Here is a 25,329-nt window from a genome sequence, read left to right as displayed (position 1 = left end):
GTGTCCATGGGTTCCAGGGTTCATACATCTCCCTAAACTTCAGAACAGCCAGCCCTTCTTCTTTTCTCTCTTATCTCAAGGTCAACATGTGCCAGTGGAACATGGCCAAACTCAGCCCATGTCTTCACTGCTGCATTTCCCTTACTTCCACTCACAAGTAGACCAGGTGGTCATCAGTGAGCATACTAGACCGCTTGTGGGTTCCCTTTGAGTTTCAGTCTTAGAAGGGGGTTTTCCTTAACGGACTGACTTTTCTTGCCTTGATGGCTCTAAGGTAAACAGCTTGCTTGATATTCTAACATCCAAATAGTCTGCTTTTTTTCTGCTTGTCTTTCTGTCTAAAAAGTTCTTTGTGTTCTTCTAGCTATTCTGGGTTGGTGTGCATGCCTTTTCAAGTGGGAATGTCCCACCTCAGAAGGTTCTGGGAGGGGCTCAGAGTTCCACCTAAGGCCCCATACTCCACAAAGCTTCAACAAAATTTTGCTTGCTTGTGATATTAATTATATTGTCCAATGATTTCCATATTCCATTGGGCCACCTCTTTTTGGAATGAGCACAAATATGTTGGCCAGGTATCTGTCTCATATGGATGCGAAAGCTGGACAGTGAATAAGGAGGATCGTAGAAGAATTGATGCCTTTGAGTTGTGGTGTTGGAGGAGAGTACTGAAAGTGCCATGGACTGCCAAAGGAACCAATAGATCTGTTTTGGAAGAAGTGCAGCCACAGTGCTCCTTGGAGGCCAGGATGGCTAAGCTTCGTCTCTCCTACTTTGGACATATTGTCCGGAGGAAACAATCGCTGAAGAAGGATGTCATGCTGGGTAGGGTGGAGGGTCAGAGAAAAAGAGGAAGACCCCCAACGAGATGGATCAGCCAGGTGGCATCATTAATGGACTCAAGTGTGGCGGCGGTAGTTAGGTTGGCCCAGGATCGGACATTGTTTCGTTCTGCTGTGCATGGGGTCGCTATGAGTCGGTTCCGACTCAATGGCACCTGACAACAACAACAACAACAACAACATGTTGGCCAGGTATCTGTCTTCCAAATTTCTTGGCTTAGATGAGTGAGTGTCTCCAGGGCTGCATCCGATTTCTAAAAGATTTCAAATTGTATTCCATTAATTCCCAGTGTCTTGTTCTTTGCGAATGCCTTCACTGCACCTTGGACTTTTTCCTTCAGTATCATTGACTATTGATCATATGCTACCTCTTGAAATGGTTGATCACCAACCACTTCTTTTTGGTTCAGTGATTCTGTATATTCCTTCCATCTTCTTTTGATGCATTTTGCAGCATTCAATATTTTGCCCATGTTGTTGTTGTTATGAAGTGCCGTCGAGTCGTTTCCGATCCATAGTGACCCTGTATAGCGTTTCTGAGGATCAGCTGGTGAGCTTGAACCACCAATCTTGCAGTTCAAATGACTTTGCAGTCTGACGCATTAGCCCACAGCGCCACACCAGGGCTCCATTTGCCTATAGAATCCTTCAAAATTGCAGGGCAAGGCTTGAAGTTTTTCTTCAGTTTCCTCAGGTTGAGAAATGCTGAGCCTGTTCTTCTCTTTTGGTTTTCTAACTCCAAGTCTTTGCTCATTTCATTATAATATTTGACTTTGTCTTCTCGAGCTGACCTTGGAAATTTTCTGTTCAGCTCTTTTACCTCCTCATTTCTTCCATTTGCTTTAGCAATGAGTGAGTTTCAGAGTCTCTTCTTACATCCATTTTGGTCTTTTTTTTCTCTCTTGTCTTATTTCTTTCTTTCTTTTATTCTGAGCATATATCACTATTTATCTCTGTCCTGTTTAGCCCATGCAAACATGCTTCAGTGTTCTTCTATCTACCTTGTTCTTCCATTCCACCATTCCCCTCCTCCTTCTTGTGTATTGCCCTCCCCAACATCGGAACTATGATGTGTCTATCCCCTACCCTCTGCTCTACTGTCCCTTCTCTACCCTCCCCCTTGATAACCAACAAAGTTTTTTTCCCTTTTAGTATGGGTATCTTTTTTAAGCCTTTTCTTGTCTTCTTAATGACCTTTTGCTTTTTTTCCTATATGATGTTCTTGATATCATCCCATAGCTCTTCTGGTCTTTGGCCTTTAGTGTCTAATGCATCAAATCTGTTCTTCAGATGATCTCTAAATTCAGCTGGGATATGTTCAAGGTCGTATTTTGGCTCTTGTGGACTTGTTTAATTTTCTTCAGTTTCAGCCTGAACTTGCATATGAGCAATTGATGGTCTGTTCTACAGTCTGGCCCTGACTTTGTTTTAACTGATGATATTCCAACCCTAGGGCTCCGTAACTATTTGTTGAGCAGATACACAGATGAGTGGTTTCCAATCCTGCTTTTGGACGCTGAGATTCGGACCCTCCCCCACCTGCCCACCTAGCCTGCCATCTGTGAGTGGACTACCATTTGGTGCATACACATCCTCTCCTCACTCATCCACATCGTGAGGTGCCAAAGACAAGGGCATTATGTGAGATCGATGCTATATGGAAATGGAGGATGGCTGCATCAGATCACAAAATGGAAGATAATTACAGCCTTATATACCTGCCAAATTATATCATTACATAACTTCTAAATGACATCATTACTTAACTACCAAACTGAGACTCAGGGTCCAGCCAAGTTGACACCTAACCTTAACCATCATAGCCAGCATTCCTCTTGCCTAGCACCTTGGCATTCATTACCACCAGATCTTATTAATATGCAAAATAGATGGTAGATTTTTAGTATTGTAAATTTGAAATGTCAGATAATGAGATGGTTGATAAGTGAGGAGAAGGTGTATTCAAGAAAGAGTTTGGATGCTTAAAGCAAATGTTTGGAAACTGCTGCTGTTGATTAACAGAGTTGTGAAGGCATCAATGCATGGGTGTGCTCACACATGTGCATGGAGGTGCTCTCAGACTGGTGGCCATGATTGCACCCCCACTGGCATGCTGGGGCCAGCTGGGTGCTGCGCGCTGCACAGACGTTCCCCAGGTGGGAGGTATCAGTGAGTCCACATGGACAGGTAAAGCATGATGATGCCCTGCTCACAGCAGGAAGTGCCTGTGCAGGCGTGCGCACACACATACACACAACATTCACATGCAGGCGAAACACACACTGATCCTCTCCCAGACTCGCAGCCTCTGTCGCCCCTGCCCCCTCCTTTACTCCAAAGTCTGGCATCAGTTTGGAATGTGTAATAACAGTCTTCAGGGCAAATTAGAACAGGGAGTGAACTCTTTCCCCTGCCACAAAGAAGAGGGCAGGGTTTGGGGAGGAAATGGCTACAGATTAGTGGAGCTGCCGTGTGTTTGTGTTTGTGTGTGTACATGCATGTATATGTGCCTGTGTACACATTCCTAGAAGGTGTGGTATAGAAGGATCACTGGGTTAGAAGTTGTTCAAGGCCATTCACCCCCCTGGTGACCTCTTGGAGCCTCAGTATTTTCAGCTATCAAATGAGAGCAGTGCAAGGAGTCCTAGTATGGCACTGTAGAATAAGCACTGTACTGCTAACCAAAAACTCAGCTGCCCAAACTCACCAGCCACTCCTTATAGACCCTATACAGGGTCACTGTGAGTCAGAAATGACTCCACAGCACTTAACAGAAAACTACAGGTGGTGCAAATGGGTTAGCATGCCAATGTCAGAAAAAAAATTGGGGGAGGGCACCCAGCTTTCTTTACTAGATCCCAGGGTGGATTTAATGAAGGAGAGTTTTAGATTTGAGAGGGGTTTGTTGAATTTGGATGTGGCTATAAATGCCAAGTCGGTTCTGACTCATTGTGATCCTGTATTAGGTTTCTGAGAAGTGGCTGGTGAGTTTGAACCACTAGCCTTGCAGTTAGCAGTCCAATGTTTATCCTATGGTGCCACACCAGGACTCCATAAATGCCAGGCTGTAGTATTATCACAGGAAGGGGAGTGGGGAGGACAGGTAAGCTGGAGCCCTATAAAAATGATGATGATTAAATATGACACTGTTGAATTATCATCCTTGTTAAGTGCCGTCGAGTTGGTTCTGATCCACAGTGACCCTGTATAAGGTTTCCATTGAGCTTGAACTGCTGACCTTGTGGTTCAAACTGACTTTGCAGTCCAGCGCATTAATCCACAGTGCCACACCAGAACTCCAAATAAGCATCATTTATTAAGTGCTTATTAGGTCTAAGAGTTCTATGAGGTAGGAGTGGTTCTTGCAATCTCATTCTACAGGTAAGAAAACTAGAGAGAGGTGAATGGGCTAATAGTAATAATTCTTATCTTTTGTGAAGCTTGAAGGAGGTATTGTAAGGGGATCAAGTGAGGTACGTGGTACTCAGTACACTGAGGGATTAGGGTATCCTGGGCTTTGCCTCTGACTGTCTTGGTTTGAATCCTGGTTCCATCTCTAATCCACTGTGTGGCCTCAGACAAGTCTCTTAACCTCTCTGAGTCCTCATCTGTAAAATGGGAAATATAACAGTACCTACTGGGTGTGTGGTGAGGGGCATGGTAATTAGGCGTGTTGACAGCAGAGAGCAGTCCTTGGATGGCACTAGACCACAACCTAAAGGTTGACAGTTCAAACTCACCACTGCACTTCGGATGAAAGGTTTGGTGATACATTTTCAAAAGACATCAGTCATTGAAAACCTCATGGTACACGTTCTACTCTGACATACACGGGGCACCATGAGTCAGGGTTCACTGGACGACAACTGGTTTGGTGGTGGTGGTGGTGGTGGTGTTCCGTTGAGTCGATTCTGACCCATTCTGACCCTGTGTAGGATTTCCAAGGAGCAGCTGGTGAGCTTGAACCACCGACCTTGCAGTTCAAATGACTTTGCAGTCTGACGCATTAGCTCACAGCGCCACACCAGGACTCCAGCTGGTTTGGCAGTTTTGGTTTTTGTTGATAGCAAAGAGGATGTGCCAGTATCTCCTCATCCCCCGTCACCAGGGTCCTCAATGAGGTTGACACGGCTGTGCAACCCCACCTGCCTCAACATGTTCCCTCCCCATTACTGCAGAACAAAGGCTGAAACAAATGGGTGTGCATGCGACTGCAATGAGACCGAGACCCAGGCTTCCTCTCCTGGGCTCCTGACAGGGGCTGGTTCTGTACCTGAGAAGAGGTACAGTCACCTGGTCTTACAGGTGGGAAGAGTGAGGCCCAGAAAGGAAGAGTGACTTGCCAAGGTCACACAGCTGTTAATGACCAGGTTCAAGACAGGAACTGGGGCTGCCTGAATCAAAACCTGGGCTCCTAACCCCACTTTGATTGTCCTAATCAACAGCCCCCATTTGAACCCCAGGAGCATGGGTAGTGCTGTAGGATAAGCACTGGACTGCTAACCACAAGGTTGGAAGTTCAAACCCATCAGGAGAAAGATGAGACTTTCTATTCCCATCAAGATTTACAGCCTTGGAAACCCTATATAGGGTCATTATGAGTCAGAACCAACTCAATGGCAACTAACAACAAACAATAACATTTGAAGCCCAGGGGCAGCACTGGACTTGCCACCCTATCAAGAAGCTGCTACAGTCGTACCCATTTCACAGATGAGGCCACACAACGTATGAATAGCCGCGTTGGGATCAGAGTCCAGGCCTGCATGAATTCAAAGTCCAGGCCTCCTTCCCACTAGTATCTGGAGGGGAGCCAGCCCCTGGCAGGAGTGTGACCTGCTGACCGCTCCCTTTGCAGCCCCTGCTGAGTTTGGTGGCCTCTTGTGGTGCCCCCACCCCTCTGGCCCCAGCCTTTCATTCTGGCAGCCTCAGAACAGACAAGGTGGAAACCAGTCTTGATTTATTCCTCTGCGTATGTGTTGTGTGAAGAGAGAGAGACATACAAGGGAGCCCTTTTCATCCCCGACCGCATGGTGGAACACTGAATTCCAGAATGAATTCCAGGAAATTTGCTCTTGGTGCCCAATCCCACTGCCCACCCAGCATGTGCCCACAGGTTAGGGGCACTAGTGGGTAGCCAGCAGGGCCTTGTTGTACCTCTCCTTTCCACAAGGGTCTGGGGAGCCAGAGACCTGGATTCAAGTCCCGGCTCTACTCCCTATAAGCTGCACCACGGCCCTCTTGAACCTCGTTTCCAGTTTTGAGAAATGGGAGCAAATGATATCTTTGTCATAAGGTTGTCCATTTGTCTGGCATCCTTATGGGACAGGGAAGGGGGTTTCAGGGGTGAACAGGTCTTCTCTCCTCCCAGCACCTCAGCTGGCAATTAACTGTTTCTGTGGATAAATGGGATAAAGCCTCCAAGGAGAGAGGCTTGGGGTGAGGGAGGAAGGACTAGAGAGGGGTGCCTAGAGGAAGGGGCAGCTGAACTGGGACAAAACAACCAGGCAAAGAAGGGCAGGGAGAGATCGGCACTTTGCACTGGGGAGCCGAGTTTGTGCACTGGGAGAGGTTAACTTAAGTCTTGGGCCTCAGTTTCTTTTTCTGTACAATGGGCTCATAATGATGTAGCTAGATGAGGAAATTGCGGACCAGTGGTTCACAGGTGCTTCACAAGCATTTCCTTGGCATCTGCTGAACCAAGAAAATGCTTGTGAAGCACCTGTGAACACACTCTTCATGTTGTGGTTTGTTGTAAGCTGTTGCTGACCTCATGCCCAGTGAAACAGGATGCTGCTGGGTTGTGTGCCCTCCCGTGACAGGTAACGGATCTGACCTTTGTGGGTGATAGGGTTTTTGTTGGCTGATCTTTGGAAGTAGATTTTCAGGCATTTCTTCCTGGTCTGTCTTAATCTGGAGGTGCCACTGAAATCTGTTCAACTTCACAGCACCACACAAGCCTCCTGTGACAGACAGGTAGTGGCTGCATGTGGTGCATTGGCTAAGTTGAGAGACTTTACCACTGAGCCAGCACTGCCTTGTGGTTGTGTTTTAATGTTGTTGTTGAGTGCTGTCGAGTCGATTATGACCCATAGCAACCCTATACTGGGTTTCCGAGGAGCAGCTGGTGAGTTTGAACTGTCGACCTTGTAGTTCAAACGGCTTTGCAGTCTGGTGTATTCACCCACAGTGCCACACCAGGTGCTTCCTATAAGTCCTGGTGTGGCGCTGTAGGATAAGCACTGGACCGCAAAGTCAGTTTGAACCTCAGGGTCAGCAGGTCAAACTCACCAGCTGCTCCTTAGAAACCCTCTAGAGGGTCTCTATGAGATGGAACCCACTCAGCGACACTTAACCACAAGAACAATAAGAATGTATATTCTCCCTATGAACTCAGACACCCATTGTACAGATGAGGAACCTGAGGCTATGAAACCTCAACTTGCCCAATGCCATGTATTTGCTACACGAGGAGCCTGAATTCAAACCCTGCTCCGTGGGCTTTGAAGCTGCCTTGCTTGGTCAGCAGGCGAGCCAAGGTTCCAGGTTTGGAGTTCCAGTGTATCTCCACGGACCTGCTTCTTCCAGTCAGTGCCCACGGAAGCTGGACCAGAGGCCGCCTAATCAGGTCCCTCAAAGAGGCTCCTGTTTCAGGGTTTGCCTGGGGCTGGCGGCTGACCACATCTGGGAGTGGCCACTCTGCACCCCTGTCATTACAACGGGGGCTTTGAAGCCACTGGCGGCAGTTCTGTTTGCCCACGTGGGAGGGGGCTCCGCCTGACTTCCCTCTTGCTCTCTTGCAGGTCGAGCAGCAAGACAGGCCAGCATGGCAGATACCAGCGACAGTCCCCGCACCGGACCTGGGGAGGCAGCCGAGCCCCCTGGGGATGAGAGTGGCACCCCTGGCGGGGAGGCCTTCCCTCTTTCCTCACTGGCCAATCTGTTTGAGGGGGAGGATGGCTCCTCCTCAATTTTAACAGCTGATGCCATTCGTCCCCCTGGTCCAGGTGATGGGCGGCCGAACCTGCGCATGAAGTTCCAGGGTGCCTTTCGAAAGGGTGTACCCAACCCCATTGACCTGCTGGAGTCCACCCTTTATGAGTCTTCGGTGGTGCCTGGACCCAAGAAGGCACCCATGGACTCGCTCTTTGACTACGGCACCTATCGTCACCACCCCAGCGACAACAAGAGGTGGAGGAGGAAGGTCATGGAGTGAGTATTGCTGGCTGCTTGGTCAGTGGTCTCCTCCTCATCAGTGCCCCCATCTATCCGTCCGTCCATCCATCCATCCATCCATCCATACATGCATCCATCTGCTCACTCACTCACCCACCCACCCGTCCATCCATCCATCCATCCATCCATCCATCCATCCATCCATCCATCCATCCATCCATCCATCCATCCACCCAGCCACCCACCCATCCATCTACTCATTTGTCTGCTTGTTCATACATCCATCTGTCCATTCATCATCCTTCTGTCCAGTGTCTCACACATTTGTCTCTTCATCTGTCCATACTCCTATGCTTGGCTCTCTGTTGTTCATTCATCCTTCCATCCATCCACTTATACAACCATTCATCTGCTTATTCATACACCAACTCATTTGTCTGCTTGTCTTTCTCTCATCTGTCCGTCTAGTCATCATCTCTGTCCATCCATACAATCAATTTTTCATCTATCCATTACTATCTGCTCATTCATCTATCCAATCACTATCCATCTATCTATCTTCCTATATACTTGTTCTCTGTGGTACAACCAGCTCATTTGTACAACCATTTACTCATCTAGCAGTTCATCCATCTGCTTATTCACTCACCTATCTATCTACCTCCCCATTTCACCTGTTCATCCATTCATCTGTCCATCCATCCAACCAACATGTTTCCATCATCTACCCATATATCAATCTTCTATCCATCCATTATGTACTCATTTATACTCATCCATCCATCTGTCCATTATTTACTCATCTATTCATCTACCTACCAATCTGCCCACCAGTCTTTCCAGCCATTCATCATTCACTTCTTCAAATATACATCTATGCATCTACCCATAATTTATTGTCTTTCTGTCCACCCATCCCCTCATACAACCAACTTTTCATTCATCCATCATCCCTTCATCCCAACATCCCCTCATCCTCCACCAACCTGTTCCTGTTCATTCAGCTGGCAAGTTATTATCCAACTAGTCTAGTCATCATTCATTCATTTAATCTCTAATCTCTTTTCTTTCCTTCTTGCATTTAATCACCTGTACCACCTGCCCATCTACCCACCCATCCATATTTTTAGAACCCAATTCATTTGCCCAGTTCTCTGTCCATCTGTTTGTTCATTCACTTCTTTACTTGCTTAACCTCTGACTCATTCATTCATTCACTCCCTAATCATTTCATCCATTTGCCTATCTATTCATCCATCTATCTATCTACCCACCTTCTCTTTCTGTCTGTCACCCAGCTGCCCTCCCTGGGTCTTCTCCAAGATCATTTTCATCCCATGGCTTTCCTGGGGCTTGGGCAGAGCTGGAAGCCCCAAGGCATTAACCCTTTCTCTCCTATGCAAGAAGAAGAAAGTGGAGAGAAGCCCTGGGTAGGGTCGCAAGGTGTGGCCCCCTCAATAACAAGGATCCTCCAGACTTCCTAGGCATTTGCCTGGATCTGCATGTGATTTATGTGGCTTTATGTAAACCTAGCCCCATAGGGCTTGGGATCCAGAATGACCCTGGTATCTCTGGCCTGTGCACTATCTGCTTTGTGGGATTGAGTTCCCTTTCCCAGCCCTTGAGAAAGTCCAGAGGTAATTTAGGGGTGGGGTTCATGGTCTCATAGTAACCTCCAGCTGTCATGCTGAACTAGTTTAGAGTGTGACCCTGTCTAGGTTCCTGCCTTGCTGTGCTCAAAGTTGACAGCCTTGGAAACCAGCCCTTCTCCTTGACTGCTCCCCACAACCCCCTGTGTGTGTGTGGAGGTGGGGTTGAGGTCCTGTTGTTGCCTGGCCCTCTTCTGCCCCCTGCTGGTGCCATGCTGTTGGATGAAGCCTGTCCACCTTCTCTGTGCTTGCCTAGTCAGGAGTGGTCCATTTTCTTGATGCATCGAATCATTGATTCATTTCATTCATGTTTATTGAGCACTTTTTGTATGCCTGAGGCTCCCAAGGTGGGCAGACAAGGTACTGTTCATGTGGCTTCTTCAGAGTAGTACATACACACATTTGAGGAAGAGTAGGTGCTGAGATAAGGGAGAGAGGCTGATGCAGGAAAGGTATAGTCCAGGAGGGCTTCCTGGAGGGGCTGACACTTAAGCCCAACACTTTAGGATAAGAAGGGGCAGCCACACAATGAGGAGTGTTGACGAGGGCTCCATGTGTCCAAGGAACCCAGACTACCAGCAACCTTTGCTCAAAGGAGAAAACTGAAGCCAGGCCAGCAAAGTGCCCACTGCCCACCTCTCTCTGTGCCTAGGCCCTCCTAGGTGATGTTGGGAACCCCCCTCCTCCACTCTCAGACCCACATTTTCTAGCTCTCACTCTACCTCCACCCCAGGCACTCCAGATGGACCTTGAAGGAATTTCTTGGCTGCTCTACTGAGGTCCCCAGAGACTCCAAAGGCCCTCCTCAGTGAAGTGGGAGGATGGGAGGTGGGTGGAGGTGGAGGGAGTGGAAGGTGGGAACAGGTGTTCTTTTTTACTTCATTTCATGGCTCATGATGCAAAGTTCAGGAGCAGGTAAAATTGGGGCTGCTCAGATGGCCTCCTAGAGGTTGACCCTGTTTGTGGAAGAGCATCAGCTCCCCACTAAGACCCCTTCACTGGTGCCCCTGAGGTGGAGTCTGAGGCTAAAGCAGAGGAAGGCGAGTATCTGCTGTCCTCAACCTTCTGGACTGAAGCCTGCTTCTCTCTCAGGCCCTGCGTCTGCTGCATGGTCTGCCCTTTTCTCCCTCCCGCCCTGTCTTCCTCCTTTCCTCTATCCTATTCATTTTACAGGCATCCCTAGGTGGTACAAACTGTCCAACACTTGACTACTGGTAGAGAGTTTGGTGGTTTGAACCCACCCAGAGGGTCCAAGGAAGACAGACCTGCTTCCAAAGAGGCCACAGTATTGAAAACCCTGGGGACTGCCGTGAGTCAGAGTCGACTCCCCAGCAACGAACGCCATTTATTTAACAGATTCTTATTGTGCTGCTCTGTGTTCTAGGCCTGGGCCGAGTGACGAGCACGAAGGAGCAGATTCCTGCTCTCCTCATGTCCTTGGTCCCATTTTCCGAACCTAGCACAGAATAGTGCCAGCTACGGTGTTAAGGGACTGAATGAGGAGTCTCCAAGCCTTTTTCCTCCTGGCATGATTTCCTTCTTCTTCTTTCTCTATCCTGAGGGCCCTGAATGACACAAGTGGTTTGTACTGGCCTGCTCACTGTAAAGCTGGGGATTCTAATCCCCCTAGCGGTGCTGCGAAAGAAAAGCCTGGTGATCTATATCCATAAAGGTGACAGCCAAGAAAACCCAACTATGGAACAGTTCTAGCTGGGACACACGTGGTCACCATGAGTCAGAATAGATTCAATGGCAATGGCTTTTCTTTTTCTTCCCCTTTCTTTCTTTCTTCCCCTGCTCTACCCTTTTTTCCTTGTGTCCTTCCTCTACCTGCCTCTGTAGCTCAGCATTGCTCCCACGTGCATACAGGCTCTGTGGTACACAGCAGGTGCTCAATAGTACTCAGTAATTCTGAGTTTAATAAAATGTCCCAGACCGATGTGCATGTTCTCTTTTGACTCGGTTGTTGGATGAATCAATGTGTGAATGAATGAGATGTTTTATAGTTTCATTGGATATGCCCCCTTTTTTCTCATTGTCTGTTTGGCTGATAGTTGGTGCTCAATACATGACAAATGAGCAGGTGGGTGGGTGGGGTAGCTTATGTGTTTCTGCCTCTGTCTCTACCCAGCAGCGTAGGTTTTAGGTGGAGTTTGTTGGATAAATCATTCCTTAGTATCTCCAGCTGTCCCTTCCTTCCATATCTTCCTTCTCTCTAGGCATTTAGTTGTTCCCTCATTCCATAGCCCCTAAGACCAGGGGTGGATGGGTGGCCTGGTCAAGGGTGAGCCCTTCCTTCACTCTGCCTCTTCACCCCTCCAGGAAGCAGCCACAGAGCCCCAAAGCTCCAGCGCCCCAACCACCTCCTATTCTCAAAGTCTTCAACCGGCCCATCCTCTTTGACATCGTGTCCCGGGGCTCCACTGCTGACCTGGATGGGCTGCTCCCCTTCTTGTTGACCCACAAGAAGCGCCTGACTGACGAGGAATTCCGGGGTGAGCCGCCCAGGAGGGTATAGAGCGGGTGGGCTGGCAGGAGGCTGGGGAAGCCTGGCATTGGAGCCCTCTCCCCGCACCTTTGCATCTTTCCTTGGACCAAAAGAGCACTTGATAGAGAATCTTATCCTGTGTGTCCTTGTCTATGTTGCTTAACCTCTCTGGGCCTCAGCTACCGCCACTCATTCATTCACTTTTTCTATGGTTAGAGTATTAGACTCTCTCTTCCATCTCTTTAGGAGGGGTATGTGGGCTCCAAGGAGTTCCTTGGCCTTTTGAACCTCAATTTCCTCACCTAATGACTGGGGAATAAGAGTGGTCCTGGGGCCTTGGGAGCCCCTGCTCTCCCTATGAGGGGAGTTCTTGGGTGGTGGTGGCAAGGCATCTGGGATTCCTGCTTTCCTTTCCTGGTCTCTGCCTCACCCTGCCCTAGTCCCTTAATATCCTGGCCTTAAGACCACCTTCTCTAGGCTGAAGTCCCACTACTATTGTCTCTTCGCCCTTCAGCCTGTCCAGACTTAAAATACCCACCTCAGGGCACCAACACCTTGCCTGCCTCAGACCTAACCTGGGGAGCTTGGCTGGTGAGCTCCTCAACCAAAGTCAGCCAGGTTACCAGGCAGACCGTAGCTAATGAATGAGCCCCCAGTCAATGTGGAAAGTTAAGAACTGTGGTACCGACAGGAAGGCCAGCTGAGATCCGCAGTTCTGACCTTGGAAGTCTCTCCAAGGCCGCGAGAGGCCTTTTTGTTTTCACTGTGGTGGTGGTGGTGGTACTTGACCATGGAGTCGATTCCAACTCATAGCGACCCTGTATAGGGTTTCCGAGTCTGTAAATCTTAATGAGGAGTCCTGGTGTGGTGCTGTAGGATAAGCACTGGACTGCAAGGTTGGCAGTTCAAACTTGCCAGCTGCTCCTCAGAAACCCTATACAGGGTCACTGTGAGTTGGAAATGACTCCATGACACTTAACAACACCAATAAATCTTTACAGGAGGAGAAAGCCTCACCTGTCTCCCATGAAGCAGCTGGTGGTTTTGAACTGTTGATCTTGTGGTTAGCAGCCCAACATGTAACCACTGTGCCACCAGGGAGCCTTTGTTTTCACTGTTGATTGTTGTTAGTACTGTTGAGTTGGTTCTGACTCATAGCAACACTGTATAGGGTGTCCAAGGAGCAGCTGGTGAGTGTGAACTGCTGACCTTGTGGTTCGCAGTCCAGTGCTTATCCTATAGTGCCACACCAGGAGTCCCTTCACTGTGGGAAAAGCCTCTCCCCTCCTTTTTCTTTTTGCAAACTTCAGGTACTTTAAATACGCAAACAGGGTGACCCAGTCTGCGGTTTATTTTTCATGTATACTTTTATCAAATGGATTATTTAAGCACCAAAACAATACAATACAACATCATGGTCATTCATTACAGGATTCAGAGAAAATATTCATTCATGTTCTCTGGCCAGAAAGTATGACCTCATTTGGGACGCAATTTAAAGTCATGAGGAATAGACTCTATCAGAGTATCTTAGTGACTGAGCGTGTTTGGAAAGAACTCACATTTGAGCCTGGCTAGAGAGCTCCTCTTGGAGTCCTGGTGTGGCGCTGTAGGATAAGCATTGGACTGCTGACTGGGAACTTGGTGATTCAAACCTACCAGCTGCTCCTCAGAAACAGGGTCGTATGAGTTGAAACCAACTCAACAGCTCTTAACAACAACAGAGAGACTCTCTTCGTGCCCCTGAGTTCATCAGGCAGAGGTGGTGGGGAGAGAGCTTCTGGGCGGGGGAGGGCAAACACCTGTGGGATGGGGACAATGGTCCCTGTGGTTTCAGGGAGCAGTGGGGCAACTTCTGGATTTTGGAGTTCAGGACTCTTAGAGCCCCTAGATGTGTGTGTAGACGCTCTGCTGAAACTACATGCAAAGATACCACCCAATTGTCAGTGGAGACTTGGGTGTTGTTACAATGCTGAGCAGGTTTCAGCTGAGTGTCCACACTATACTAGGAAATTAGTCACTGAAAATGATGTCTCAAAATGATTCAGTCTTATTTTGTATGTTTGTAGGGGGGTCCCATGAATTTAGAGCTGACTGGAGAGCAGCTACTGATAACAGAGTGGAGGGGATTTACCAGGAAACTTACAACACTAATTAAGCTTCAAACCCTACCCCCATCCCCTATACTTGCTCTGGTCCCTACTGAGGCTGTAGACCTAATTTTATATTCAAAATGCTGTGTTTTTCATAAAGTTCCCCCAAAATGTACAAGTGTCAGGTCCCAACAAAACCTGGATTTGTCCCTGAATGTTTTTCTGACTAGAGGCTCATGAATTTATTTGATTCTTTGGGAAGCCTGTGGCCAGCCACCACTCCCCACAAAGTTAGACAACCTCCATTTTGACATTAGGACACCGCCCCTCACTCCAGCGGCCCCTCTTGGAAAAGCCACTTCGCCCCCTGGTGGTCAGGCCCTAGAACTGAGCTTTCCTCATCTCTGGGTTCCAGGCATCTCATCTCAAAGTTCAGACTGACAATCCCTACCTCCATCCCACTATAGCCCATAGGTCTTGGGGTGTGGAGACCCAAAGCCAGACATCCACACCCCAACACAAGCCACTTTGGGTCATGTGTGGTTTGGAATTCTCTCTGGTGCTTAACTTGTCCCTTCATTGAATGTTCATTAAGATGTCAGGTACTGTGTGTGCTCAGTGAGAGAGAGAGAGAGAGAGAGAGAGAGAGAGACTGTGTATGTGTGTGTGTATGTGTAGGCATAGTGACCCTGCTCTCTAATTGCACAAGGATCAAGCAATCACAGAGACATTCACATAATCACAAACCACCATGAGTGCCCATACGATGAGAATTTGACCTGGACAGAAATGAGTTATAGTTAACTGGGAGAAAAAGGAGCCCAGGGACAGCATGTGCAAATGGTCCTGTGGCTCACAGTGATCACAGCTGCAGTCTGGACCAGGGTGGTGGCAGTGGAGGTGGACAGTAGTGGATGGATTGAAGAAATATGAGGGGGCTTCAAAAACTTTGTGGAAAAATGGGGTGAAAAGACTATAGAATTTTCCCATGAACTTTTTGAACCCTCCCTGCCCCAATCCTCATAGGATGTAAAGTCAAGAGAACATGCTGGGAGTTTGGATGTGGGGAGAGAAGGGGAGGGCAAGGACATGCATGCCCAAGACACCATCCTTGGAGAAGGGTCTGTATAAGAGCTGAAGGTGGGTTTGAAGAGGGAAAGACCAAGAGATCCAAATTAAGAGTTGCCTGGAAGGCAATTACAAAACAATTAGCACATCGAGGCTACCAAGGCAGGACCACTTTCCCTGAAGCCTTGGCCGGAATTGGGACAGCCGTCCCATGATACAAATGGAAAAGTGGAGGCAATTGTTTGGTGACCACTCTGGACTGGGTGCCAAGGGGAGAGGGAAAGGAGGTTTGTCCAAGTATCAGCCCCACTCCTGGGAAGGCTGGGACTGGGATTCAGGTCACTATGAATCTTGCAAGTTCTGTCCTCTGATTCATGGGCCTAGAGAAATGGTTATTCCTCAGATATAACCAAAAAACCAAACTCTCTGTCATGGAGTTGATTCTGGCTCATGGTGACCCCCAGTGCTCCACAGGGTTTTCTTGACTCATTTATGGAAGCAGATCACCCAGGCCTTTTTCCTGTGGGGCCGCTGGATGGTGTTGAACCGCTCACTTTTAGGTTAGTTTTTGTTAACTGCTGTCTCTGATGCAGAGAGACCCCGTATAGAGTTTCCGAGGAGCAGCTGATGAGTATGAACCTCTGACATGTGGTTAGCAGTCCAGGGCTTAGGTAAGCTTTTGTTGTTGTTAAGTGCTGTCGAGTCAGTGCCAACTCATAGTGACCCTGTATAGAGTTTCCAAGGAGTGACTGGTAGGTTTGAATCGCTGACCTTGTGGTTAACAGTCTAGTGCTGATCCTACAGTGCCACACTAGGACTTCTTAGTGTAGGTGTTGTTGTTAAGTGCTGTAGAGTCGGTTCCAACTCATAGTGACCCAGTATAGGGTTTCCGAGGAGCAGCTGGTGAGTTTGAACTGCTGACATTGTGGTTCAAACTGACCTAGTAGTCAAGATCTTAAACATAGCGTACCACACCAGGATTCCGTAAAGAAGCACAGACCACTTTTCCACCTGAGGACCTGTGTAATTACATTGTGACTTACTCTTGTAAATAGTGGTGGTGGTTGTATAGCATTGTGGATGTAATTAGTGCCACTGAATTATATACATATAAACTAGTTAAAATTTTATGTTATGTATATCACAGGGATTCCCTGGTAGCCTAGTGGGTTACATGTTGGGCTGCTAATCTCAGGTCAACAGTTTGAGTCCACCAGGTACTCCCTGGAAGAAAGAAGAAGCTTTCTGCCTCTGTAAAGATTTACAGCCTCAGAAACGTTATACAGAGTCACTATGAGTCGGAACCCACCCCCATATATATAACAATAAAAAATATTCACCAGAACAGGCTTTGGTAAGTATTGATCTATATAGGCTGTAGCTCTCCACCCCATGGGTTTATTTGATCCTGATAGTCCTATGTGAAGCAACGAGAGGGGGTAAACATCAGCAATGGGCAGATGGGGAAACTGAGGCTCAAAAAAGAGGTGAGAACCAGGACCAGCTCTCAGGGTCCCTGACTCTTTAGCCAGGGTTCTGTCCCCTTCTGCTCAGCAGTCCAGAGGCTGTGAACGAGCAGTGGCTCATCCCTCATGTCCCTGCCCCCAGAGCCATCCACGGGAAAGACCTGCCTGCCCAAGGCCCTGCTGAACCTGAGCAACGGTCGCAACGACACCATCCCCCTGCTCTTGGATATTGCTGAACGCACTGGCAACATGCGCGAGTTCATCAACTCGCCCTTCCGGGATGTCTACTATCGAGGTGGGGCTTGGCTGGGTGGGACATGGTGGTGGCGGGGGTGGCAGGGGCACCCTACTGGTGTGTCTGGCCCAGAGAGCGCTGATATTCATCTCAAACGCCTGCATGTAACCCAGAACTGGCTATTGAATGAATGAAGTAAGGGAAGAGAAACAACTCGCACTCCAACCTCATTATGCTGACTCAGAATTCAAGCTTCCAAGCTTCTGAGCTATAGTGAGCTTAGTAACCAATGTTCTTGGAACTGGGGACCTAAGATGCTATGGTTGGGAGACTCTAGGACTCCCTGATAGTGAGTCTGTGAGTCGGTGGCTCTAAGAGACAAGGGAGTCCCAATCCCAGGCTCCCTTCCCAGCTGTAAATTCTGAGATGCTGTGAATTGGAATTGGATTTGATTCTTTGATATTAAGCTTCAAAGTCCATGAGGTTCATATTCAGGGTACAAACTTTTGTGACACCAGGGTACCGTCATTGCCACTACCATTGAACAAGTGGGATCTGAAGGTCCCCACATTTGCAATGTCTCTCGTTGATGTCCTTCAAGCCAAGAATTTCAATACCCCATGCAACAGATCTAGGCCTCAGAGAGCACATTGGAGGCTGTTTGATGCCCCCATGGTTGGGTTGGCTGAGGCTCTAGCCTGCAGTTCCCACCTCTATGTCCACGTTCTGTTCCCCTAAACCTGGGGGTGCAAATGCTTGAGCTTCCAACTACTGAAAGGTTGGCGTGTCAGAAGCGTGGTCACAGAAAACCCTATGGAGCAGTTCTACTGTGCACACCAGGGGGCGCTGTGAACCAGAATGGACTCAATAGTGACCTGGTAGGGTCTTCACTGGGGTAACTGCCCTTCCGTCCTCTGCAGGTCAGACGGCTCTGCACATTGCCATTGAGCGCCGCTGCAAACACTACGTGGAGCTCCTCGTGGCTCAAGGGGCCGATGTCCACGCCCAGGCCAGGGGACGCTTCTTTCAACCCAAGGATGAGGGTGGCTACTTCTACTTTGGTGAGGAGGAGCATGAAGGGGATGGAGGATAGAGAGTACAGGCTGATGTCTGCAGCTCTGACAATTCCCCAAGCACCTACTTGCATTGGCCATGGGCCCAGACCCCAGACCCCCTCTCCCCAATGAAGTTTCTGTTTTGCTGCCTGGGTTTATGCTGTAAGGGGAGAGCTGGGAGTCAGAGCTGTGGGTCCAAAAGACCCCCTGCTCCTTACCAGCCATGAGACTGCCAGTGTGGCACCTCACCTCCCTGAGCCTCAGCTTCTCCATCTATACAATGGGCTCATGAAAACCCAGAGTGAAAGTGAGGCAGAACTGATGTGTCCTTGGCACCTTGCTATGTGCATTCTGCAATCCAGTTACCTAGGGGCAGGCTGTCAGATGGCCAGGTCCAGCCCCAATCACTGCCCTGCCCTTACAGCTGGACCACTGAACTATTGGATCATGGCTACCCACACTCACATAGTTGTGTGGGACCCAGGGACAAACTAACCTGAAACTCCACCATGGTGAATATCTAGTCCCGCCACCCACCTACCACCACCTTCTGTCAAGTCAAGGCTGACCCCTGGTGACCCCTTGTGTGTGCGAGTAGAGCTGGGACATAGGGTGGTTTTTGTTTTGTTTTTCCAGCTTATATAGTTCTTTGTAGTTTTTTAATTTCCACCCTTTCTACCTTGAGGCTCTGTTAACTTCAGCATGGCTTCCAAGGTGCTGGTCTGCATTATTGTGTGGAAGGGTAAACAATCTAGCAGTCTTTAACCACAATTCTAATTGGATATAAGAGCAGGTGGAATAGGACCTTGGAGGTAACTGAGGGAAGGTGGGGGTTAGAAGGGTAAAAACAGGAGATCTGGAAACGTATGGTAGAAATCTGGCTAGATCAGTTAGAGTTTTTTTTTCTGGGTGAAGTTATTTTTTAAATAATGTATTTTGTTGAAAATATATACAATAAAATGCACACAAATTGAACAATTTATAACTACAATTCAGTAACATCGATGACATCCTTTGAGCTGTGTGGTCATTCTTACCTGCTCTATAGGGTTTTCAGTTCAGAAGTAGATTGCCAGACCTTTCTTCCAAATCACCTCTGGGTTAAGCTTTGGGTTAACACCCAAGTGTGTTCACTGTATACATTAACCATGGATTCCTCCGGCCCTCACAACCCCCAAATACCATGGCCATGCCCCCAAATAATTACCCTCAAATAATCACCCCCATCACCCACAGAAATGATGTACACAGACAGAGCCCACCTGTGGTTGGTGGGGGCCTACACTGACCACTCCCATCCACCTGGCCCACAGGTGAACTGCCCCTGTCTCTGGCTGCCTGCACCAACCAGCCCCACATCGTCAACTACCTGACAGAGAATCCCCACAAGAAGGCGGACATGCGGCGGCAGGACTCCCGCGGCAACACTGTGCTGCACGCACTGGTGGCCATTGCCGACAACACCCGCGAGAACACAAAGTTCGTTACCAAGATGTACGACTTGCTGCTGCTCAAATGTGCCCGCCTTTTCCCCGACAGCAACCTGGAGGCCGTGCTCAACAATGACAGCCTGTCACCCCTCATGATGGCCGCCAAGACTGGCAAGATCGGGGTAAGCGCAGGACTCGGGAGGCAGGACACAGCTGACCACCTACTCTTACCTCTTTACACACACACACACAGAGCACATAATCTTTATGGGAGGACATAAGGGAGGACAGGCTGTTGCTGTCATTCATTATTATTAATAAACACACCCATGTCCCATTATGCCAACCCCAGTGTGAAGATAGATGTCCCAGCTCAAGAACTTGCTGTGGCTCCCTCTTATCCAACTAACCTATTCAACTTAATCCTGGAGCCCCTCCCCTCATTTTACCCCATTGTATGCTCACCTCTCCCTCAAGCAGCCAGGACAAGCCACTGACATCAAACTGAGTCCAGGGATCCAGACTGTTAGTACTCCTATACACCCCACTATCAGGGTCCTTGTTCATGCTGGTTCCTTCCTGACTCTGGGCATCACAGTGTGGGCATAGAGCAGGGTTTCTCAGCCTCAGTACTATGACACTTACAGCTGGCTAATCCTTTGTCATAGGGCCATCCTGTGCACTGTAGGACATTGAACAGCATCCTTGGCTTTGACCCACTAGGTGCCAATAGTACCCCTCCTCCAGTTTTGACAGCCAGGTGTCTCCAGTGTTCCCTGGGGTCAAGCTCATCCCTGGGTCCAAGACCTAGCCACTGTCCAGTATATAACCTCAAGCAACTCACTGTTCCAGTTTCTTCATCTATAAAATGGGGATCATAATAGTACCCTGTCATATAGTGATGTAGTGAGTTCATGAGGTGACCCATGTAAAACTCATAATTAAGAGCTCAAGATTGGCTCACTACACAATAGCAGTTTGTATGACCTAAAACATACAACAAAAATGACAGATTGTAATTATACCAGGACCCTGAGGCAGTGCAAAGGGCCTGGGTTTGAATGCTGGCTTTGCCCACTCTGCACCTCAGTTTCCCTATATGTAAGCCAAAGATTAAAAATACAAATACACATACACAAATAAATTGCTGTCAATCGATTCCAACTGATGGTAAGCCTATAGGACAGAGTAGGACTGTTCCATAGGATTTTTGAAACTAAATCTTTACAGAAGCAGACGGGCCTCCTCTTTCTCCTGTGGAACAGCTGGTGGGTTTGAACCAACATAATTTGGGTTAGTAGCCCGATGCTTAAGCCACTGTGCCACCAAGATACCCCCAAGCCAAAGATAAAATCCATTGCCATGGAGTCAATGCTGAGACTGTATCTTTATGGGAGCAGACAACCTTCTCTTTCTCTCGCAGAGAACAGCTGGTGGGTTTGAACTGCTGACCTTGTGGTTAGCAGTCCAATGCCTAACCCACAGGCCCCATAAGTCAAAGATGGTTGTTGTTGTGAAGTGCTGTTGAGACGTTTCTGACTCATAGTGACTCTGTATAGGGTTTCTGAGAAGCAGTTAGTGGGTTTGAACCACCATCTTTGAGATGAGTAGTTCTTGTCCTACAGTAGCACTTCGAAGCCAAAGATGGTGGTGGTTATGTGCTGTGGAGTTGTTCAACTCATAGCAGCCCTGTACAGGGTTTCCGAGGCTGTAAATCTTTACAGGAACAGAAAGCCTCATCTTTTCCTCGCGGAACAGTTGGTAGTTTCAAACTGCTGACCCTGAGGTTCACAATCCGATTCATAACCGCTACGCTACCAAAGCTCCTCCTGTAAAGATTACAGATAAGAAGCTCCTATGGGGATGTTCTCCTCTGTTACATAAGTCACTATGAGTCAGAATTGACTCAACGGCAGCTAACAACAATGAAATCGATCCACTGCTATATTAATTAAATAAAGATCTTGATTAAGATAATTAAGACTTATTTGGGTTCAGAGTCTAGCTTCACTTGACTAGTGTGTGGTCTTAGGTAACACCTTCCATCTCTCGGAATATCCATTTGTTCATCTATAAACCAAGGTAATAAGCGTCAGAATTAAACAAGACAACATGAGGAAAGGGTCTGGCGAATAGTAGGTGCTCAGTAAACATTTCTTCCTGATTTCTGTTTTGTTCTTTGGGGAGATGCCATAGGGTGGGATGCCAATGTGCCCATGCCCTGGGGACCCACAGTGGGTGTCCCATATCCACAGCCCCTGACTCTTCTTCATCTTGGGCAGATCTTTCAGCATATCATCCGGCGGGAGGTGACAGATGAGGACACTCGACACCTATCTCGCAAGTTCAAGGACTGGGCCTATGGGCCAGTGTATTCCTCACTCTACGACCTCTCCTCCCTGGACACTTGTGGAGAAGAGGCCTCCGTACTGGAGATCCTGGTGTACAACAGCAAGATTGAGGTGGGCATCAGAGCAGGTGGGACCCAGGGAGGGATTGCATGCCATTAGGAACAGGACCCCTGGGGCCAGTGGTGCAGTCCTCTGTGGCCCAAAGTGGTGAATCAATGGGCTGAGTGCAGAGAAAGCTGTCATCCAAGTGCCTGGAACAGCATTTGGCAATGGTGGGGAATGAACATGGCTGCTAAGAGTAGGGCTTTGACAGTGTTCATGGCAGTGCTAACCCCAAGGTAGAACATCCTAAATGCTCTGACAATGGATGACCACCCAAAATGTGGTACACACAGGCAACTTGATTTAAAGCAGATGTGGTAGGAAGTTTAGCATTTCTGGTGCAAACTAATTGATTGGTAGTGTCTGCAAGGGAATTGTATAGAAAGCGATCATTCAAGACTCAATTATTAATATCTACCTGGGGTTCAGAAATTTGGATTCTTGTAGTAAGTAGGTGGGTGAAGTATCATTCCTGGGCAAAATTGCCTAATTCTATGTTGTTGTTGAAGATATATACAGCAAACCACTACACTACCAGAGCTCTCTCTCTCTATATATATATATTTGCCATAATAAAGAAGTTTTAACAAAAATAAAGAAGTAGGGCATTGGGGGCAAGTAGAACTGGGTTCAGATTCTTGCTTTGTAATTTACATACTATGTTGCTCAGGACAGGCAGTTCAATCTCTTAGGACCTCAGCCTCCTCATTTGTAACATAGGGATAAGGATAGTGCATAGAGTTGTTGGGAGGGCTAAATGAGTTGATTTTAGAGCACCCAGCTAAAGGAGCTCTGGTAGGGTAGTGATTACGAATCGGGCTGCTAATCTCACAGTCAGAAGTTTGAAACTACCAGCTGTTCCACGGCAGAAAGATGAGGCTTTCTGCTCCCATAAAGATTTACAGCCTCGGAAACCCTGTACAGGGTCACTATGAGTCCGAACCGACTCTATGGCACATAACAACAACAACAACAAGCTGTTGGTGCTGTAGGATCAGTAGTAGACTGTGAACAACAAGGTCAGCAGTTCAAACCCACCAGCTGCTCCTTGGAAGTCCTCCCTATACAGGGTCACTAGGAGTCAGTACTGATTCGATGGCACTTAACAATAATCACAGAGTAAACTTTATGTGTCAGCTGTTATAGGTGGTGGTGTCTGTGCACTGTCCAGTCAGTTCCGGTTCACTTCTGGTCAGTTCCAACTCACAGGGATCCTGTATAGGATTTCGGAAGCTGTAAACCTTTATGGGAGCAGAAAGTCTCATCTTTCTCCCGTGGAGCAGCTGGTAGAATCGAACTGCTGACCTTGCAGTTAGCAGCCCAATTTGTAACCCACTATGCTACCATATATCCTACTGTTATCATTAGTAAACATTGTATGAAGCTTGAGAAGCTCTTTTTTCCACTTAGCAGTGTTCTATGAACATCGTTCCATGCCATTAAGTATTTTCTGTAATATCTCACTGCTTGTACATGTAAACATATCCTAAGGAATTGTTCCTCTATTGATGGTCATTTGACTTTCTTTCTGCCTTTAACTATGAGAAACCATATGACAATAACATCTTTATGGCTACATCATTGCACAAATCCATGGCTGTGAAGAAACTAGTCCTTAGAGGGGTAGGCTGATGTACACATGGGGTCAAAAGAGCTGGAAACTGGGGACAGGCAGCCTCCCTTCCAGCTCTGCTCTGCGGCTTCCTGACTGAGTGTGTTTGCTTTCCTTTCTGAGCCTCACTTTCTTCCTCTTTGAAATTAGTGACCAACTTGATTTAGATCAGAAGTGAAAGGAAGTTTAGCATATCTGCCTAATTGCCTAATTCTACATCTTTTGTTTTTTGAAAAGATTCACGGCAAACCACACACCATTGCAACAATTTCTACAAGTCCAATTCAGTGACATTAATGATATTCTTCAAGCTGTTCAACCATTGTCACTTCCTTCTCTGAATTGTCCTTCCCCCAGTAGCAGAAATTCACTACTCCCCAAGGTTCTTATCTAATCTTTTGAGTTGCTCTTATAATTTTGATCCCATAGAGAGAGTTCATAAATGAGCACTATATTTAAGGCAGACATTGTTTACTAAATAAGTGAACTGATTATTTGGTTTTAAGAAGGCTTTAGGGAATATACACATACTTTTCTAACTTTTTATTGTGAATTAAGTGATAGTTTACAGAGCGGATCATCAGTTTTACATTCAGAAAATCATATATTTTGCTTCATTATATGATTGCAATCCCCTCCCTGTCCCAACAGTTAATATTATTTGAACTACTGCATTCCTCCCTCTGCCTCCCACCACCTTTGCCAGTCTTCTTCTTGATGTATATTGCCTGCCCTGTCACCTTGCAGAGTCCTGGTGTGGCACTGTGGGTTAATGCACTGGACTGGAAAGTCATTTTGAACCTCAAGGTTGGTGGTTCAAGCTCACCAGCCACTCCTCGGAAACCCTAAAAGGGTTGCTATGGGCCAGAACCAACTCAACGGCACATAACAACGAACACTTTGTTAGCATGTGCCTACCCTCTAGCCCATGAATAATTTCTCCTCCTCTTTCTCCTTCCCTGTAATCATCATAGAATGCTTCTTTTATCAAGAAAACCTTTTCTTAACTTATTACAACAGTGGTCTCACACAGTATTTGTCCTTTTGTGATCGATTGCTGTCACTCAGCATAATGTCTTCCAGGTTCATCCATGTTGTGAGGTGTTTTGCAGATTGATCTGTATTCTTCAACATAGCATAATATTCCATTATGTGTATGTACCAGAGTTTGTCGAATCATTCTTCTGTTATGGAAGTTTAGGCTGTCTGCATCCTTTTGCCATTGTGAATATGTGCAATGCACATATCTATTCATGTTACAGCTCTTATTTCTTGAGCTTATAGACCAAGTAAAGGGATTGCTGGGTCACATGGTATTTCTATTTCCAGCTTTTGGGGAAAACACCATACTGTTTTCCACAGTGGTCCCACCAGCAGTATAGGAGGGCCCTAGTCCCTCAACACCCTCATTTGTTGTTTTCCTTTTTTTTTTTTTGAACTTTGCTATTCATGCTGGTTGTATCACTGCATATCTCAGGTTGTTAATAAGTCTTCCTCCATTCCTCACGCCACGTTTTCCTTCCTAGAACCCAGCTTCTCATATTATTTGCTCAGCATACATATTGAACAAGAATGGTGAAAGAACACAACCCTGTCTCACACCTTTCCCAATTTTAAAACACTCAGTGTTCCCATGCTCTGTTCGAACAACTGCCTCTTGGTCCAGGTACAGATTCCTCAGAAGTACAGTTAAGTGTTCTGGAATACGCATACTTCTCAATGTTGTTCATAGCTTGTCATGATCCACACAATCGAAAGCCTTTGC

General features: G+C 47.4%; 1 protein-coding gene across 5 annotated transcripts in view; it reads left to right on the top strand.

Annotated features, from left to right (window-relative positions):
* TRPV4 (transient receptor potential cation channel, subfamily V, member 4) overlaps positions 1–25,329 on the top strand; it is a 64,314-nt gene that overhangs the window by 15,141 nt on the left and 23,844 nt on the right. Inside the window, exons 4-10 of one of the 5 annotated variants that reach the window (XM_006870441.1) lie at positions 3,266–3,271; positions 7,665–8,051; positions 11,987–12,159; positions 16,922–17,074; positions 17,935–18,075; positions 19,383–19,681; positions 21,782–21,961. In XM_006870441.1, coding sequence (XP_006870503.1) covers positions 7,666–8,051; positions 11,987–12,159; positions 16,922–17,074; positions 17,935–18,075; positions 19,383–19,681; positions 21,782–21,961 — 1,332 coding nt within the window. In that variant the 5' untranslated portion in view covers positions 3,266–3,271; position 7,665. Of the gene's footprint in view, positions 1–3,265; positions 3,272–7,664; positions 8,052–11,986; positions 12,160–16,921; positions 17,075–17,934; positions 18,076–19,382; positions 19,682–21,781; positions 21,962–25,329 lie in introns of those variants that run through there. The other 4 variants (XM_006870442.1, XM_006870443.1, XM_006870444.1 and 1 more) reach the window with 4 other exon arrangements.

The sequence above is a fragment of the Chrysochloris asiatica genome, unplaced genomic scaffold, assembly GCF_000296735.1.
Source record: "Chrysochloris asiatica unplaced genomic scaffold, ChrAsi1.0 scaffold00142, whole genome shotgun sequence".
In the NCBI taxonomy this organism is placed as follows: Eukaryota; Metazoa; Chordata; class Mammalia; order Afrosoricida; family Chrysochloridae; genus Chrysochloris; species Chrysochloris asiatica.
This window is presented reverse-complemented; position numbering and strand designations above follow the sequence as displayed.